This window comes from Micromys minutus (assembly GCF_963924665.1).
Source record: "Micromys minutus genome assembly, chromosome: 7".
NCBI lineage: Eukaryota > Metazoa > Chordata > Mammalia > Rodentia > Muridae > Micromys > Micromys minutus.
In genome coordinates this window covers 56,448,326-56,465,479 of record NC_137976.1, presented here as the reverse complement: position 1 = coordinate 56,465,479, position 17,154 = coordinate 56,448,326, and the positions used below count along the sequence as shown (strand labels likewise).

The window sequence follows — 17,154 nt, the reverse complement described above, 5'->3', positions numbered from 1 at the left end:
GAAGATTATGGAGAAACTTAACTGAGAGAGAGAGAGAGAGGAGAAGAGAGAGAGAGAGAGAGAGAGAGAGAGAGAGAGAGGGAAGGGAGGGAGGGAGGGAGGGAGGGAGGGAGGGAGGGAGAGAGAGAGAGATAGATAGATAGAGAGAGAGAGAGAGAGAGAGAGAGCGCTAGGAGTGGAGAGATGGGAAGGTGGCTAAGGAATCATGGGGCACTTTTCTTGGCAGAACACTAGGTTCACTGCCTCTCCTCCCACAGGTACATGGTGGTCATTATTGCCACACATGTATGTCTATTTCCTGGCAAAGTCTGTTATCTAAGCCTCAGATGGGGGGAGGGAGAAGAGGAAGTTGGAGGGAGACATCCATGTGTAGATATGTGCAGACACGAGCTCCTGCTCTCCTCCGATCCATACCTGTGCCAGGCCACTGAACTGAGCCACAACAAGCACAATGATATTCCCAACTGCAACAGTCAACAGCCAGGCTGCCTGGAGCACAGACTTCATGCTAGATGGTGCCTAGGAAGGACACATTTGTAAACATTCAGATTCCCTGTATCACCTTCCCGCTTCTTGAGCTTATCTATGAAACATCGTCCAAAGACTTCATCTCCCACCTCCCCCACTACATCCAGCTATGGAGCTGGAGTGGTTATAATACAACAGTAAGAAGAAAGCAGATATCTTTATTGAATGTTTTGATTCATTGTACCATATAATTATTACCACAACCTTAAGAGATAAGCTGCATTACTGTAGTACTCTGAAAGTACAAGAAAAGTAAAAAGAGCATAAAGAAAAGGAAATAAAACAGCCACAGAGAAATAATCTACTTGCTCATGTTACACAGCAGGTCATGCAGCCAATATTTGAACATGAGTAGTCTAACCCTATAACCCTTGTTCTTCATCTTATTTTTTTTCCTCCAGAGTCCAAACAACATAGACTCAAATTCTGCCTTGTCATGATCCTGGAAATCAAGATGACTGTTCAGGGTCATATGCAAGGAACTTATGAACCAAAGGGATGGAGGTCTTAGGATGTATATGCACAAGAATTAAAACTCACTATCTTCTAAGTAGTGTTACGTTTCTACTTTTGAAATCTTACCTGAGAATAAGAAAATTCAAGCCCTGTAACAGAGAACATGACCTCTGCTGCTGTAACCAGGACATACTGTGGTAGCTGCCATGCAATGGATAGTTTATTGGCGGGAATGTCCTCTGCCTTCCAGGCCTGAAGACCCTGATTGGTGATCTTAGTGGGAGAAAGAAGTGGATATCTCAGTAATTATAAGCAGGTACAAACTCCAGCATTCTATAATCTAGATCTAACCACATTATTCTATGATGTAGATCTAACCACGTTATTCTATGATCTAGATCTAACAACATTATTCTATGATCTAGATCTAACAATATTCTATGCTCTAGATCTAACCACAGCATTCTATGACCTAGATCTAACTACATTATTTTATGAATTACACCTATTCCTTTCTTTTAGTTTCACTTCTCTGCTACCTTCAAGAGCTTAGACTTTTTTATACAAGTCCATCATTTTGAATTTTTCTTGCTAACATTACACTTATTTCCATGACTTCAATCAGCCACAGTAAAAGTTCTTGAGATTAAAAAGTCTTTGATGTCCAAATGCATTTGGCTCTAAGTCAATAGGAAATTAGGTTCAAAATAGTGAAGTAAAAGAACCTTGGTTTTTCTTTAGTTGAGAATGTACATAATAGCTAGGAATCTGTGGTATGTATGAGTGTGTGTGTGTGTGTGTGTGTGTATGTGTGTGTGTGTGTGTGTGTGTGTGTAAAAAGAAAGGAGACATAGATGAAGAGATAGGCAGGAAGACAAACAGAGGGATGGGCAGCGACTGTAAGTTACTTACATTAGTGATCACAAACAAATATGTTGTACCAAAGTCTAGCTGACCTAAATTGAGAGAAAAGACTTTGTCTTCAGTTTCACAGTGCACTGCAGGATACCTGTGACAAGATGAGGGTTGGTTAGGATGAACAGAATCACTTAGGAAAACACTCCCATGACCAGGGAAGAGAAATCTCAACTCTAACGAGGAAAGTAACAGAGCCTTTGAAGACACACTTCCAGGAGGAGCTGCTTTTATGCCATGTTTCTACTTTGGATCTGTCTTTGTTATTGCCTTCTAAGTGCATAAGAAATTCTAACCCCTGAAAAATCTACACAGAGCAACTGTTGTATATTTCAAGCCCATAAACTTCCCTCATGTAAATCTTATGACTTAGTAAATTTCACCAGGGAGAGGAAATGCTAGATAATGAGGTACCAATGACACGTACCAAACAGCAGGAGCCGAAATCAATGATAAACCTTGTGAGCCTCACAGAAGTAGGCTGTATTAACTACACAGTGTGTTCATCACAACTACTACAATCTCAGCTGACCTGTGCAGAAATAAGATGAGCCATGACCAAATGCTGTTGGCTGAGTAATTTGTTTCACACCTGCTCCTGCTTGGCGTCCATTAGAATCTGGCTATGTCACTACGCGGCATGACAGTGTCAGAGGGAGCAATCACAGAGCTACATAGATGGTTGTGAGCTGCCACTTGGTTGCTGGAATTTGAACTTGGGACCTCTGAAAGAGCAGTCAGTTCTCTTAACCACTGAGACATCTCTCCAGCCCCTCACATTTTTTTTCCCTAAGTACTTAATGTTGTCAGGAGATGACATTATCTAAATAATAATGACACGTTTCATTGGGAACAATTTTAAAATCATTAAGATCTGGCCATTGAAGTCACAGATCTGGTAATGAGTAATCATGCTTCCAATAATTTCATCAGAGCTAGTCACCTAAAATAGCAGTTGATGTTCATTAGCTTTTATGCCTTTGCTTCTCCCAGTAGGAGTAAACTTTATTACTTTTCTGCAAAAAGAAACAAGAAAAAATGGCTGCTAATTAAAATAAGAATTTCCTGAAGTCACTTCTTTGAAAGTATCTTAATACATTCATTTTTGGTTGTAATATGTTCATTGCAGATTCCTTTTATAACTCCATGTCATAAATCTCACTAGGTGAGTTACAAGAGAAGGTCCAGGCACAGCCTGTGGCAGTGTGAACTGAGCACAAGTGTGAACTGTGTTCTGCCTGCTTGTCTTACATCTTACGTACTTCGGTTAGTATTGTGTCTTATCGCTTAACATCAATGGCCTGGACTGGATCATTTTAACTAGTGTTTCATATGCTTTATTCATATACATATACATGGGGGGCGTGCGCATATATGTTTTTGTGCAGATAAATTGAGAGACTTGTATTGAGGCTGCCAGTGATGAGTTTCAGTGGTTTCTGTTTGAGTTGCTAGGGTAGACCTGAGGGCCCTGGCAGGCTACACAATTCACTCTACTCCTGAGCCACAACCGCATCCCCCCCCCCAGCCCTGAATTTTTTTTTTTTTTTTTTTTTTTTTTTTGTATTCAAAAGGAAACATCGATTAAAGCTTATGTAACAGAAAAGTAGGGAATGGAATAAAAGGTGCTATTTTTAAAACAACAAGAAAGAAGTAAGGAGGCAAGAATTAAAAAAGAAACAGACATGCCTGCGCCCATCACCAAAATACAGAGATACATTTGAAAAAGATAGTTTCAGTAAAAGTAAGATGTCCACAGGGCAAGGCTCTTACTTTCCTCTCAGCACAGTCCTGTATGCAGACACGCCATAGTCTTTGCCCACACTGAGAGGAGCATCTGCATCCAAGGAGATGTTTATGTCTTTATGCAAAGTGTTAATAAACCTGAGGGTAGACACATTATTTACACGTCAGAAAATCGTATCTAAACAAGGACACCTGATATTGTATCTCCCATAACTAAATCTAAGTATGTAAAATAGTGGCTGGGACAGGAACAAATAGACAAACGAATGTCAGAAGTAATCACTAGCCTTAACTCTAGGAAAACCAGGCTCTTTTTCTAGAATATTAACTTGTGACTGACACATACCAGGTGGCCAGGTAAAGTAAAGGGAAAGTTGTACATGGTGATCTAACTTCCCTTTCAAATCTAACTTAGAAATATCCAATTTCTCTTTTTCCCTTTACAGCATGTATGTGTGCCTATGTATGTGTGTGTCTGCCTTTGTGTGTTTGTGTGCATGTGTACATGTATGTGCACATGTTGAGTGGAGGCCTGAAGTCAACCACATCAGAATGGCCACCCACCTCGCACTAAGAACTGGGATTACAGGTTCATGCCACCACACTCAGCTTTTTGTATTTTTTTAATATGGGTTCTGTGGCTTGAACTTGGGTCATCACACTTGCGCATCAAGCCCTTTACCAATCTAACTATCTCCCCAGTCATTTTTTTCCCTTCCTAATGGCAAAATTTTCCACCTTAGATTTAAGGAAAACTATATATATAACATTTTATATCCACCAGTTATCTTTTAATAAAAGAAATCGAGATTGATTCATGTGAAGTTTAGAGACCCAGGCTGCAGAAGGTTTGTCATTTGTCACTGTATTTCAAACTTTGGAAATCTTGGGGCCTTCCAGAATCCTCTTTCTAGTATTCTGACCCTAAGTCCCCCACAGAATGGGGTTTTGGTTCATTTCAGTTTTAATAATTTTAGTCTCAGTCTTGCTGCACAGAGAAACAGGGCAGTTCCTGACAGAACTCTTCCTAGCTCTCTCTTCCTTACTGATGCAGAAATGTCCGTCCCTGCTGCCCTGCCTTGCTTTGCTTCCTCTGGGCAGCTTGTCTTTTCTGAAGCCTCTCCAACACGGATTTTACTTTTCAGTGAATTCAGACTTTGCCTCGTGGTTTCTTATCTACGTTTGAAATAATAACTAGCTGGTCTTAGTGCCATACATTCTCTATTACTGTCCAGTTTCAGCCTCAGAGAGGAGGGCACCACATCTATATCTGTCCTGTGCTTTCTGACAAGACCTTTAGCCTTATCAGGATTAAGAGCCAACTCTTTGATACCTCTGCCGATTTATGATAGAAACCTATCTTTTATAGGGCAGACGCCTAACTACCAAAAATGCAGGTAGGAACAGCTACTATCTTTTAAATGTTTATGTGATGAACACAGAAATTTACAGTTATTTTGCTAAGAGTAAGATAAATGGATAACATTAGGTAGAAAATTCTTTTATGGGAGAGAACAGAGGGTCTCCAAATTCAGGGTTATCTGCCAGGAGGAGGCATGCTGGCACATTTGCCTTTCACTGTGCCAGAAAAGGTGACAGACACCAGTGTCCCTGACTTTCACCCTTGCTCAGAACAAGTAAAATGTGAGGCCTTTTTATGTGAAGTCCCCAGCACCCAAACCTGATGGCTGTCATTCCATTGGCTGGTTTGATTCCTGTATCCTTTACCTGCAAGAGAGGAAAGCAAAACCTCAGTAGGAGCTGCCAAATGGAAACCTATCAGACTGTTTCATTTTCAGGCTGGTCCATGGTAACTGATGATGAGCCAGTCATCTTACTTTAGAACAGAACTTGAACAATTTCCTAACTTACCAGCATACTGAAGATACTTCCCCCATCCTCATGAACGACCAACTGGTAACAGTTCTTCTCCTCTACGGAATGCTTATTGTGGACAGACAAGTTGTTGTACTTAAGATGAAAATGTAAATCTTGGCTTTTTGTTTCCAGGTGTAGTTTCGAATAGTGTGTTGTGTTCTATAGGATGAAGAACCTGTTATATTCCCTTTTTGTGCCAGTGTAGATGTTACAATCTTATAGCTTTGGAATATGTACCCTGAACTGACACTAGTTATCTCTCTCTCTCTAAACCAGTTATTTCATTCCTAGGACACTGGCCTAAGACACAGAAGCACATATACAGATGAGGAACGATGTTCATTATAACATTATGCATGATAATAAATGCAGAGGGCCTTAAGAGATGGCTCAGTGGTTAAGAGCACTGGCTGCCTCTCCAAAGGATCTTGGTTCGATTCTCAGCACCCACATGGTGGCTTACAACAATTTGTAACCACAGTTCCAGGGCATCTGGTGTCCTCTTCTGGCCTTTGCAGGCACCAGGCACACCTGAGGCACAGATAAACATGCGGGCAAAACATCCACACACATAAAAATTTAAAAATAACATAAAAATTGATAAATAAACACTTAAAAATAAGCCCTCGCAGGACTACAACTGTAGTTATGTGGTGACATTGCTTTTACTGCAAATGACAACAAAACCCAACTTTGATGTCTGTAAGAAAATGCTTAAATGAACTATATTTAAAGGATAGAATATTACGCAATCACGAGAATAGGGTGATCAGAGATTATTTAAGGACATAAGAAAATAATTATTTTCTTGATTAATTAATGTCATTAATTAATGATGAATATCATTAAAGCAGCCAAGGCCACTGTAACGTATAAAATTTCTCATTCACCTGGACCCATACCTCACCTGAGAAGAGCTGATGGAGTCCACCAAGAGAGAATTATTTCTACTTCCCAGCACTGTCACCTTTATTTCACCATCTGCCAAGTTCAAGACTTGTAAGAAAATCTCCTGGGAAGCTGGCTGAGGGTGGATCATTCCCTGAGAGAACAAGAACACGTATGTACCTTAGAACACGTATGTACCTTGGTGATGTCTCTGACAGCTTAGCCCTGCTAGGCAAGGCTGTACAAGTTGATCCCTCTGAAGAGCATTTGGCTTAGAAATCGGAGTGAACTGTTTCTTAAGTGGGGAAGACCCCAGTTCCATGAAGCAAGCAGTAACGACTGGTAGGTAACAAACATCCCTTTATAGTTCTTTAACTATATTGATGGCAGAAGAATTGCGTGTAGTTACAAAGGCATCATATAATTGCTTGTTCCCCAAGTATCTGGGTGTTTGTATCGGGGAATTTCCTGAAAATAAACTCAGAATCACTCAGGTGGAAAGTGGACCTCACTGTATGCCGTTCTATTCATTTATATTTACCACGATTGTCCTATGAAATGATAATGTGGTGGGTCCCAAGGAATCAAGACCGATTGGAAGCTTGGGAGTCTCTGAACTCACATTTATTTTTATCTCTACAAGTGCTGCAACTGCAAATGCCAAGCATGCTAGGATCATGCCAACAGCCATTTTCCTGAGTGACCTGTGGAGGGAAAGGAGAAGCCATTATATCTGCCCCTCTACTGGAAAGCACAAAGTTCAGACTCCTTATTCTGTCTTTACAGACTTTCATACCTAATTACAACTACTTTTTAAAATGTTTTCTAGAACTTCCCTAATACACCTCTTTACTCAAGTCATACTTGCTAACTCTCCTCTGACATATACCACTTTTCTCATTGTTGCTTATGATTGTGATTATTTTAGCCATTATGCCATAATATAACATCAAATATTAAATATAATTACAAATATTAATATGAGTATTAAATACAATATTTAAATAATGGCAATATGATCAGGCTTGTTATAAATATCAACTGCTGTAGTTCTTCAGCTCACTTTCTTCTTTAGAAGTCTTCGTTGGTATGAGCATCAAGAAGGATGTTCCCACCTACGTATTGATACCGACTCCTACAACATCATATGCTCAAGTCTGTAACATTGGCACTGAAACTCACCGGTGTGACCTGAATTCTACTTTCCCACATTAATAAAAGTTTGTCAAACATGGAAACAGATGAATGCTACATCAAAAGAAATAGCCCTTCTATAGAAACATCCTAGCTCTGAATCATCACCACACCGAGCAAACTGAGTTGGTATGTAATAATTCAAGTCATGGTGAGCACTTACGAGAAGTTAATTCCACACTTGGAGATCAGCCGGTAAATGACAAGGTCAAACAGTGGGATGAAGATAAGAACCAGAAAGGGATTTAACACCTGCAACACCATGGCAACAAGGATCAGTACAAGTGTCCCTCTGTCTGGAATGAGCTCATGCTCTCATCTGACAGCATGCACCCTCTCACATCGCCTCACATTCAGCTTAGTAGGTAAGAGTCCATATTTCTCAGTCTCTACCCAAGACTCTACTTCCCTTGCAAAACATCTTAACTTACAAATACATCAAGAGAACTGTCAGTCAAATTAGGAATCATTTTCTCTCATTGCCCCTTGCCTTTAGTTTCACAGCCTAAAGGGGAAAATGAGAGGCTAAATAAATATCCTGAAAATAGCCATCAATAAGCAGAGATTTTGACTTTGTTGCTCATACAACGAATGTTTATACTTTTGTTTTTGTTTGTTTTGGGATCAGACGGAGGACATCCTGTGTGTCACCCAAGTGCTGAGCTACAGCCCTAGCCTTGGGTTTGTACTTTCCTTGACAGCATTCCTCGTTACACTATCTTGACATAAAGAGAATGTTGAATGCTCATGCTTTACCTGTGGGCTCACACTCGGTCTCTCTGGGGTTACAAAAGATGTGAAAGAGAGAAGTAAAGGGCAAAGAAACTTTTCAGCATGGGCCTCCTCAGCATAGGAGGAATACATCGTAAGGTGGCCATTAACCCAGATGCTGCTGGAAAGGAACAAATGAGCTAAAAAAGGAAAAGCACACATCTGTGCCTACAGAGAAGTTTCTTACCTGCATCTGATCCGGCTGAAGTACGAAAATTCCCTGAAACATCATAATAAACAGTAGTGAGATAGTAGCAGAAGAAAAGGAAGGCCTAGGTCACCCTTCTTGATAGTAGATAAGAAGCATATAAAAGAAAATCTGTCAAATCTTTGGTTCAGGATCTCTGATTTACTGGCAAAGGTATTTGGACTACAAATGGTTTCTGACTATTTGCTAAGGACAGACAGACCCCAGGGAGAAGACTGCTTTCCGTGTATGGATTAAGTATTCATTCTGCAAAACATTTGCACAGTGGAGGTTGGGAGAGAGGCAGTAAGACTAAAGTTTAACTGGGAAATCCACTTATAGGTGTCTCATACATTAGCCCGAAAGTAATTTATTCAATAATTGGCAAGAATCCTATGCATTAAAACTTTATGGTATGAAAATGTTTGCTTTGTGATGTCATGTTAATGATCAAAAGTAGTTTTGTCTTTTAGAACAATTAGGATTACAATTTTTGGACTAGGCTTGTTCAACCTGAACTATTCTTTGCTTGAGAGTGATAAAGTTGCATGCTTTAATTAATCTCATCACCATAGCCAGGGATAGTAACCACAGGAGGACAGGTACTGAGGTCGGCCTGAAGTTGCCCCCAATACATTACGTTCAACTCACAAATTAGCTCTCTAGAGAATCAACAAGAGAACTTCCATGGTAACTCCTGGGCAACCAAAGGATGTCACCCCACCCTGTCTGCTTCAAAACTATCAATATAATAATCCAGAGATGGATGGAATGATCAAGAATAGAGAATGGACCAAAGACTGAACAACATGGGGAAAAGGGAAAAATATAATGATTTTCTCACTCTTTCCAGAGCTATAAATCAGACATTTTATTAATTGTCCCACAGGACTCATGGGTCCCCTGCTTGATCTAGCATAAGGGATGGTAGCAGTTGTGTAGAAGCATCAATCAAACCTTTTCTTGCTATGTCTTAAGACAGGCTCAAATGGAGAAAAATCATGCACCCAGCATGCATCGCTTCATCTGTTACCCTTCAGCACATCACAAAAGGGTGAGTGGGTGAATCTGGGTATTTCCTACCCTTCCCTGCCTGATTTCTTTTCTTCTTCTTCTTCTTCTTCTTCTTCTTCTTCTTCTTCTTCTTCTTCTTCTTCTTCTTCTTCTTCTTCTTCTTCTTCTTCTTCTTCTTCTTCTTCTTTTGCATGCACATGAAAATCTTTATTCAAGCTCTCAAGCTTGGGCTACAAACCTTTCTGATTTAACAGGATAGGAGAACAATCTGAGGTATAGGGGAAGGGGATTTATAAAGGGAAAAAACACTCAAGCAGGGGTTTACAAGTCTTGACATTACAATAAAGAATGTTAGTCTTTAAGCTAATTGGTTTATAGCACCTGGTTATACTTTCTAATCCTTTCTAAACAGTTCATAAACTGGGGACTAAGTGTGAAAATATATGAACCTATGGGGGTCATTTTTATTTAAAACACCACAGATGGCTATTTACCACCCTGTGCTGGTACTCAAACCTTTGCAAGAGCAATAAATACTCCAAACCACTGAGTTATATCTCCATTCCCACTATCAGATATATTTAAAATTGCCAATTGCCATCCTTAAAGCTGAAGTTCTTCCTTCTCTGTTTCTTTCTTTCTTTCTTTTTTGAACAACTTTATTTTAAAAAACAAAGATAAATGGACAAATTTTAAGCATCTTTGCATAAAAGAATACGAATACATTTTTGTCAGTGCTTGGCTTTTTTTTTTAAAGGTTTGATAGTGTGCATTAAGGTCTTACTAGTTACAATGAGTATAAAGTACATGTAAAGCAGGATGTAACCTGGAATTAGTCAAAGTTTTCTTGGTGTGTCCCTGCCTAATTTCTAAAAACACAATTATGATTTTTTATAGTTCTCTTTATCTCACTCAGTGTTTTTGAGCTTAATGTGCGTCTTTAATGATTGTAAGTCAATTTTGTTTCTCAATCACAAAGATTAAAGATGTATGTAGAAATAAATTAAGCGTATGTATAAACTAAATTAATTACACATGAATCATGTACAATGAAGAATTTAACAGATATGTTGGAAACTGTTTCAACTTACCAAATCACCATTCATTTTGTTAGCTTGTAGAGTCCACCGTGAGCCCTAGAGCAGACAGATTTTGTTGTGAGATATCCTTTTCCAGTGATGAGCAAGAGAATGAAGGAAGACATAACTTTCAAAGACCATTATTACCTGTTGGTCCAAAAGAGCCCAGAACATGGGCAGTGGGACATAAAGGAACAGTACCCTGGTCAGTGCCTTCACATCTGTGATGAGATGCTTCTGCAGGAAGGAAGAAAGAACAGGCAAAATTGCTAGAAGTTCCAAATGTGCTTTTCTTGCTTAGATTAAAAATGGTCCAAAACAGTGAAAGAAGAGGTCAAATGTACCAGAAGAAAAGAATTTGAAAGATTTCATAAAATGTTGAGGTATTTCTGCAGTTTCGACTCACCGGGTATTTTTCTGCTGCCCAGTCTAGCCAGTGTTGTCGCTTCGGAAAGTCCTCAGAACGGTTCCTGAAGCGGTTGCAGATGGCAAACTAGGGCAGGGAGCAGAATCAGTTAGACAACAAGAAAGTAGCACCTGATTATCTCAGTCCTTCATCCCTCCTGTCAAGCATGGACTTCAAATTTTGTCAAACACCGAATTCCAATATCTGAGGTGTAATTTTTATCTGTCCTTCTTTCCTAACAGCATCCTGTGTAACTGTGCTCAGAAGATTTTCGCCTACTAAAAATTGACTACGTCTAAAACCTCAATGGTCAAGTAGAGGCAAGCAGGACCAATATAACTTAGTTTGTCAAAGGGTAGGCTCATAGAAGGAAGATGACTGAGAAAAACATATGCCCATATATGGAGAACCACGAGTTGGTTCTTTCTATTGAAAAAGGCAAGCAGGTAGGCAATTCAGAAACTTACCCAGATGCATTTGATAACTTGAGCCACTATGTTTCCTTCAGGAGGTGGTTTTCTGTACATCTTGCTCCCCATTGCAAACACAACTGCAGTTGAATCACAGACAACGCCCTTAGTTTCTCAGTTAAAATACTCAATTGTCTGCATCAAATCTCAGAGAACTGACCTTCACTCCTTAACTTCAGAATAGCCAAGGGGCAATAGTGGTTAATTGTTGGGAGATATTCATGGAGACTGTCAAGGGATAGCAGAGATAGAATTCATCTTTGCCCCCTCCTTTTTGTCCACATGTGATATGGTAGCAACTCTGGTTGACTTTTCTGAGTGCACAGCTCAGCTGACTCCTCCACTGTCACCTCCCCCGCTCCACCTAGGACAGTTTTTATCCTTAAATGTTAAAATGCCCATCCGCTTACTTCTTATTTTCCAGTCAGTTCCTTCTTAAGACCGATGCCGAATTCTTAGCAGGAAAAGCCTTCTAAATTCATTATCCTATCATCTACTGAAGAATTATAAGTAAACTGCTAATCATTTTATATTCCTCAACTGATTTAGTCTAACAAAATATGCATGACTGTTTCCATTTTAAAACCAGTAAATTGAAGATTAAATAGACTAAACACCATGTATAAGATTTCATAGGTAGAAATTGCCATAAATAACATTTTGGCATGAGGTCTCTCTATTAAATAAATAAATAAATAAATAAATAAATAAATAAAAAACCAAAGATCTATGTTCTCAGCATTGGTGATGGATAATATCGTCAACTTGATAAAACCTAGAATCACGTGGGCAGAACCCTCTGAGAGTGTCTATGGGTGACTAGCTTAATCAGGGTAACTGAAGTGGAAAGGCCCACCCTACATGAACGGCATCATTTCCTGGGCCGGGTCAAGAGAACACTTGAGCACGCTTCTGTATCTGCTAGCTTATTGCTCTCTGCAATGTTGTATTGTGTGTGTAATGTGATCAGCTGCTTAAAGTTCTTGCTGCCTCGACTTCCCTGCAATGGTGGACTATTTATTACCTTTGGTCAGAGTATTTTATCACAGCACCAGGAAGCAAAGCTATACCAACCACCGTGAGGAAGTTCATTCACACATTCTTGTATTACACACTGTACTTGACACTATGGGAATGTAGGGAGAAAACACATGGCCCCTCCCCTCAAAGAAGCTCACTTAACCTGTGACTTCTCACCCCTACTCTTCTTTAGTACCCTATACCCTAACCACTGTCCATCATTTCCTGTTTCCATCCCCAAATCCTAGTCTATCCTGTTAGGATTCTTCAGCTCCTTCTGTGTATCGTAACTCACATCTTTATTTCTTACCTTTCCTTTTATTCACCAAGTAGTTGGCAATGAGCTAGCCCTCCTTCCTTCCATCCCTCTTTCCACTCTTTCTTTCTCCTTCCTTTCATCTGTGTGATGGGGTATCTCTGTATAGCCCACTCTGGCCTTGGACTCACTATGTAGCCTAGGCTGGACTTGAAAGGTTGATTCTCCTGCCTCTTCCTCCAGAGTGCCAGAAGTACAAATGTGCCACTACTTTGGAGTTTCTGTGCTTTATTGGAGGACTTTGTTGCCCATCCTTTAAAATGCTGAAGTGCCTTTAGAGTGTGAGCCTAAGTCTTTTATTTAAAAAACAAAACAATTTTTATTAACCATTCCAATTGTTTACATCTCAAAGGATATCCCACTTCCTGCCACCCCTTCACCAGCCCCCCCCATCCCACATCTGCCCTCCCCCTCCCCTTTGCCTGTATGAGAATATTCACCCACCCACCTACAGTCTCTTGCTCAGCAGTTAAAGACTAGGCTCACAACCAAAAATTCAGGTTTTCTTTTTTGCTTTACTTTTGTTTTGTCAGAGTTTTCTATTTTCAAAGCTTGATTACTGGCTATACTTTATAGATCCAGATTTGTACCTAAAACCATATTGTTTTTCTCTGGGCCCTAAAATAGTATTTTCATATAACTATTTGGTGATGCACTTAGATGTCCCAAGAGTACCTATAATGCAACTTATCCCAAACAAAGTCTGCTTTAACCTGTTCATCCTCACTATCCCAATTAATGGTTCTATCATCTAGTCTGGGGTTCAAGTCAGAACCCTGTATTCAACAGTGTCTTATCTTTTCCCTCACTTCACAGATCCCATCTTACCAAGGTTTGCTAATTCAATAGGTGCCGAGGATGGGCGAGCCAAGTAAGCCACTTACCTCAAGAACAAACTTTAAAGGAATACAATAAATAGAGCAAACAAGATCAATATTAGCCTTGCCTCACCCTTAACCCAATTTCTTCTCCATAGTTCAAGCCATTGCAGTGGGGGGAGCAGAAAACTACAAAAAAGAAAAATCTAACAACTATTTCTTTGCTCAACCCCCACCCCCTTTTTTGCTGATTTATTATTTTCTTCACAATGAAGTTTTAATTCTTTCATGGCCTAAATTATTCTTTATTATTTTGCTTATGGCAGTTTTTATTTTCTGTTGCTCTCTCTCTCTCTCTTGCTCCAGATAACCTGCATTATCCAAAGCCTTTGAACAGCCATGATATCTCCCATCTAAAGACACCAACCATATCTTCTTTCTGTATGGTCCTTTCTTTTGTTGCTTATCCTTGAGGTCTGGAAGAAAACCCTTACAACTTGCAGAGTGTTCATCAGAAGCTCTTCTATGGGCTCCATAACTTCCTCTATGCCTCCCTGGTTGTGACATTGACTGCTCTGTATGGCAAATCCTGTTTAATTTGTCTGGATTACTTTCCCTGTACTATATACATTCCTTGGGAATATGAACTTTATAACTGTCTAAATCACTCATATGGTTCCCATACCTAGCCCAAAATCTATTACGTAGAAAATATTATTAGCACCATAAAATTCAGCCACTGACTAACAAGGACAGATACCACCTATTTAGCATTATAATCCTAAAACCTCTTTTGAGCTTCATAATTGCTTTAATGTCTAAATATTATTATTGGTCAGTGATAGAGAGTATCTGCCGTGATAATAATAAGTGGAAAAAAAAAACAAGAAAGTGCCTGTGGAACATATTTAGCATTGCAGGGAGAAGGAAGCAGAGAGTGTTTGATCATGGCTCTCCCAGAATACATTTCTTTTACATTTGTTTGGCATTGGGAACCGCATTGCTTTCAGCCTTTCTGGTAGAAAAGAATCAGACCAAACATTAAATCTCTGGGCTCCCTTTCCTCTGTTGAGCTCTTTATGTGTTTGGACTGGATACAGTCCAGAGGGGTGTCACCCAGAGGCTCAGAGTGAGACACGTTTCCAGGTCAATGATTAGAAACAATCACACCCAAGCCTTCCCTTAGGGGACTTGCCTAAACTAACAGGCCCACATATCCCCCCTGTCTTTTCCAGGGCAAAGTTCTTAGTGCTAAAAGAATGTCACTTGATCTAAGTTGCAATTCTTCCTAACCCAACTCCTCTTTAATTCCCTTTGTTCAGTGGGAAATTCTTTGGGAGCTTTGCAGGGCAGAGTGGTGAGGAGGGCAAACCTGGAAGCTGTGTTGAAATGCCCGGGCAATCAAAAGTAGCATCTCCTTACCAGAAAACTAAGTATTAGATAACATAAACTAGTTTGAGACAGAGGTTCAATTATCTTAGCTCCTTCCTTGTATGTTTCAGCAGTAAGCAATGGCTTCATTCCTGACTATACCCAAGAGTCACTTGAGAGTGCCAAGCCTTGTTGACATACACACTTAATCCCAGCACGCAGGAGGCAGAGGCAGTTGAGGGTATGGGGGTGAGTGTGGGGGTGTGGGAGAATCACCTGAGATATTTAAAACATTTAGGCACTCTAACTCCTGATTGGCAATCCTACATATACTCCAAAAATTGTTTTATAAAAGGCTTCTCTGAAATGTATTTAACTATGTGGCTAAATCGCTTAGAACGTGGTTTGTATGGCTGGAGAGATGGCTCAGAAGTTAAGAGTATTTGTTACTCTTTTAGAGACCTGGGGTAGATTCCGAGTACCCACATGGTTGCTTACAATTGTCTGTAACTCCAGAGATCTGATGCTCTCCTTTGGCCTCTGTGGGCACTAAAAACACACATGATACACAAATATATACTATACACAGAACATAAAAATTAAAAAACTAATTTCTGGTGTCTCTTGTAATGTATCTTCAAAACCAAAGGGAAACCGCTACACTGATGCTCGCCTGACAGGATTAGTGTAAAGGTCCAATGACATAGTAGAATGCCTATGTGATGCCTTCTGTGTGGCAGGCATCAATGGCCTGTTCATATCCTTTTCCACTACACTCACCAAGTGCTAGCACCATGAGCAATCCTGGAATTCCAAAAGCCAGGGCATAGCAGTCTTCCCCAAAACACTTCACATCCCCTGAAGAAAACAGGAAGGGAAGAGAAATTGTGAGTCATAAGTCAGCAATATTTTACTCTATAAGGCCAGGCTCTTCTTGGTGTAGACATAGCTACCCTCTCTTCTTCCCTTCATCTAACCCATAACCCTTATTTTAAATCAGACCAATCAAAACTAAAAAAAAAAAAAAAAAAAAAAAAAAAAAACAAAAAACAAAAAAACCCTCTCACATATTTATAAGTCCATAGGAATGGAGGAGCTGGACCACCTGAAGCTGTGAATGGCTTTTTGGTTAGCCAGAGTAAAGCCCTACTCATCCAGCCATGCAGAAAGAATCCTCACCTCTCAGCATGGGTGTGATGAACGTAGAAATCAAGCTTCCTGCATTGATGGACAGGTAGAAGACTGAGAAGTATCTAGTCCGTGCCTCTGCCTGCAATGGAACACTTCATCAGGGAAACGTGTCTCTTAGCTCCACCCCACTCCATGTTAAAAAACATACAAGGCCTCAGGTTCAGATTGTGCTTCCATGGCATGTGACCATTTCATTGGCTCTCTAATACAGTGACTGGCTGACCCTAGACAAGTTTTTACTCACCTTTTAAACTCAATTATGAGTCCTTTAAGATCTGGGAGAAAGTGATCAACCTTTCCTCAATACTATTTCTGTGACATATATATTTATTATACTACTAATTTATTTGTATTAAATATCCATTTTATTCAGTGTATTGTGAGTTTCTTCAGGGCAGAAATTTTATTCTGTAACGTCTAGTACCTAGAAAAAAAATGCTAACATCTATTAGACGTTGAACAAATGTTACCGACTGTATTAATTAAGCAGATGACTCCTTGAGTTAATGAATATATTTTGGGAAGTGTATGTTAGGACAGTGTAGTGCAGCTATGATTGATCTAGGAGGAAAGTATAACTAGAGTTTCAGGGAGACAGATCTTCCAGAGAGTGCAAAGGGGATCCGCTGGAAGGGAAGCGGCTTGCAGAAGCTTGAGGGTGAGTTTGCTCTATTCACTGAAATATGTCTTTGGGTCAGCTACTAAATACAACAACCTCCAAGTGAAGTTTTAATAGGTGATCTATTACACAGGGTGTACTTCATTCTGGCCCTTCAGCTCTCCCTGATGCACTAGAACAATCAGTCCTTCTGCAGGCTCAGACTGTGGTGTGTGTTTTGCTCCTTCTTACTCCCATGTGCATGTACTTTCCTCTTCTGACTCTTGTGGTGCATTGTGCGCAGAAGC

General features: G+C 39.9%; 1 protein-coding gene across 1 annotated transcript in view; it reads right to left on the bottom strand.

The window, feature by feature from the left end:
- Window positions 1-17,154, bottom strand: part of SLC15A2 (solute carrier family 15 member 2) — a gene marked incomplete at its 3' end in the record, with an annotated part of 43,731 nt that overhangs the window by 16,364 nt on the left and 10,213 nt on the right. Inside the window, exons 6-21 of the mRNA XM_080919516.1 lie at window positions 16,237-16,327; window positions 15,838-15,915; window positions 11,530-11,612; window positions 11,063-11,149; window positions 10,804-10,893; window positions 10,669-10,713; window positions 8,564-8,596; window positions 7,769-7,857; window positions 7,034-7,115; window positions 6,431-6,565; window positions 5,518-5,682; window positions 5,327-5,373; window positions 3,673-3,783; window positions 1,897-1,993; window positions 1,111-1,257; window positions 415-519 (exon numbers count right to left, since the gene is read on the bottom strand). Of these exons, the coding sequence (XP_080775642.1) occupies window positions 415-519; window positions 1,111-1,257; window positions 1,897-1,993; window positions 3,673-3,783; window positions 5,327-5,373; window positions 5,518-5,682; window positions 6,431-6,565; window positions 7,034-7,115; window positions 7,769-7,857; window positions 8,564-8,596; window positions 10,669-10,713; window positions 10,804-10,893; window positions 11,063-11,149; window positions 11,530-11,612; window positions 15,838-15,915; window positions 16,237-16,327 (1,485 nt within the window). The remainder of the gene's footprint in view (window positions 1-414; window positions 520-1,110; window positions 1,258-1,896; window positions 1,994-3,672; window positions 3,784-5,326; window positions 5,374-5,517; window positions 5,683-6,430; window positions 6,566-7,033; window positions 7,116-7,768; window positions 7,858-8,563; window positions 8,597-10,668; window positions 10,714-10,803; window positions 10,894-11,062; window positions 11,150-11,529; window positions 11,613-15,837; window positions 15,916-16,236; window positions 16,328-17,154) is intronic.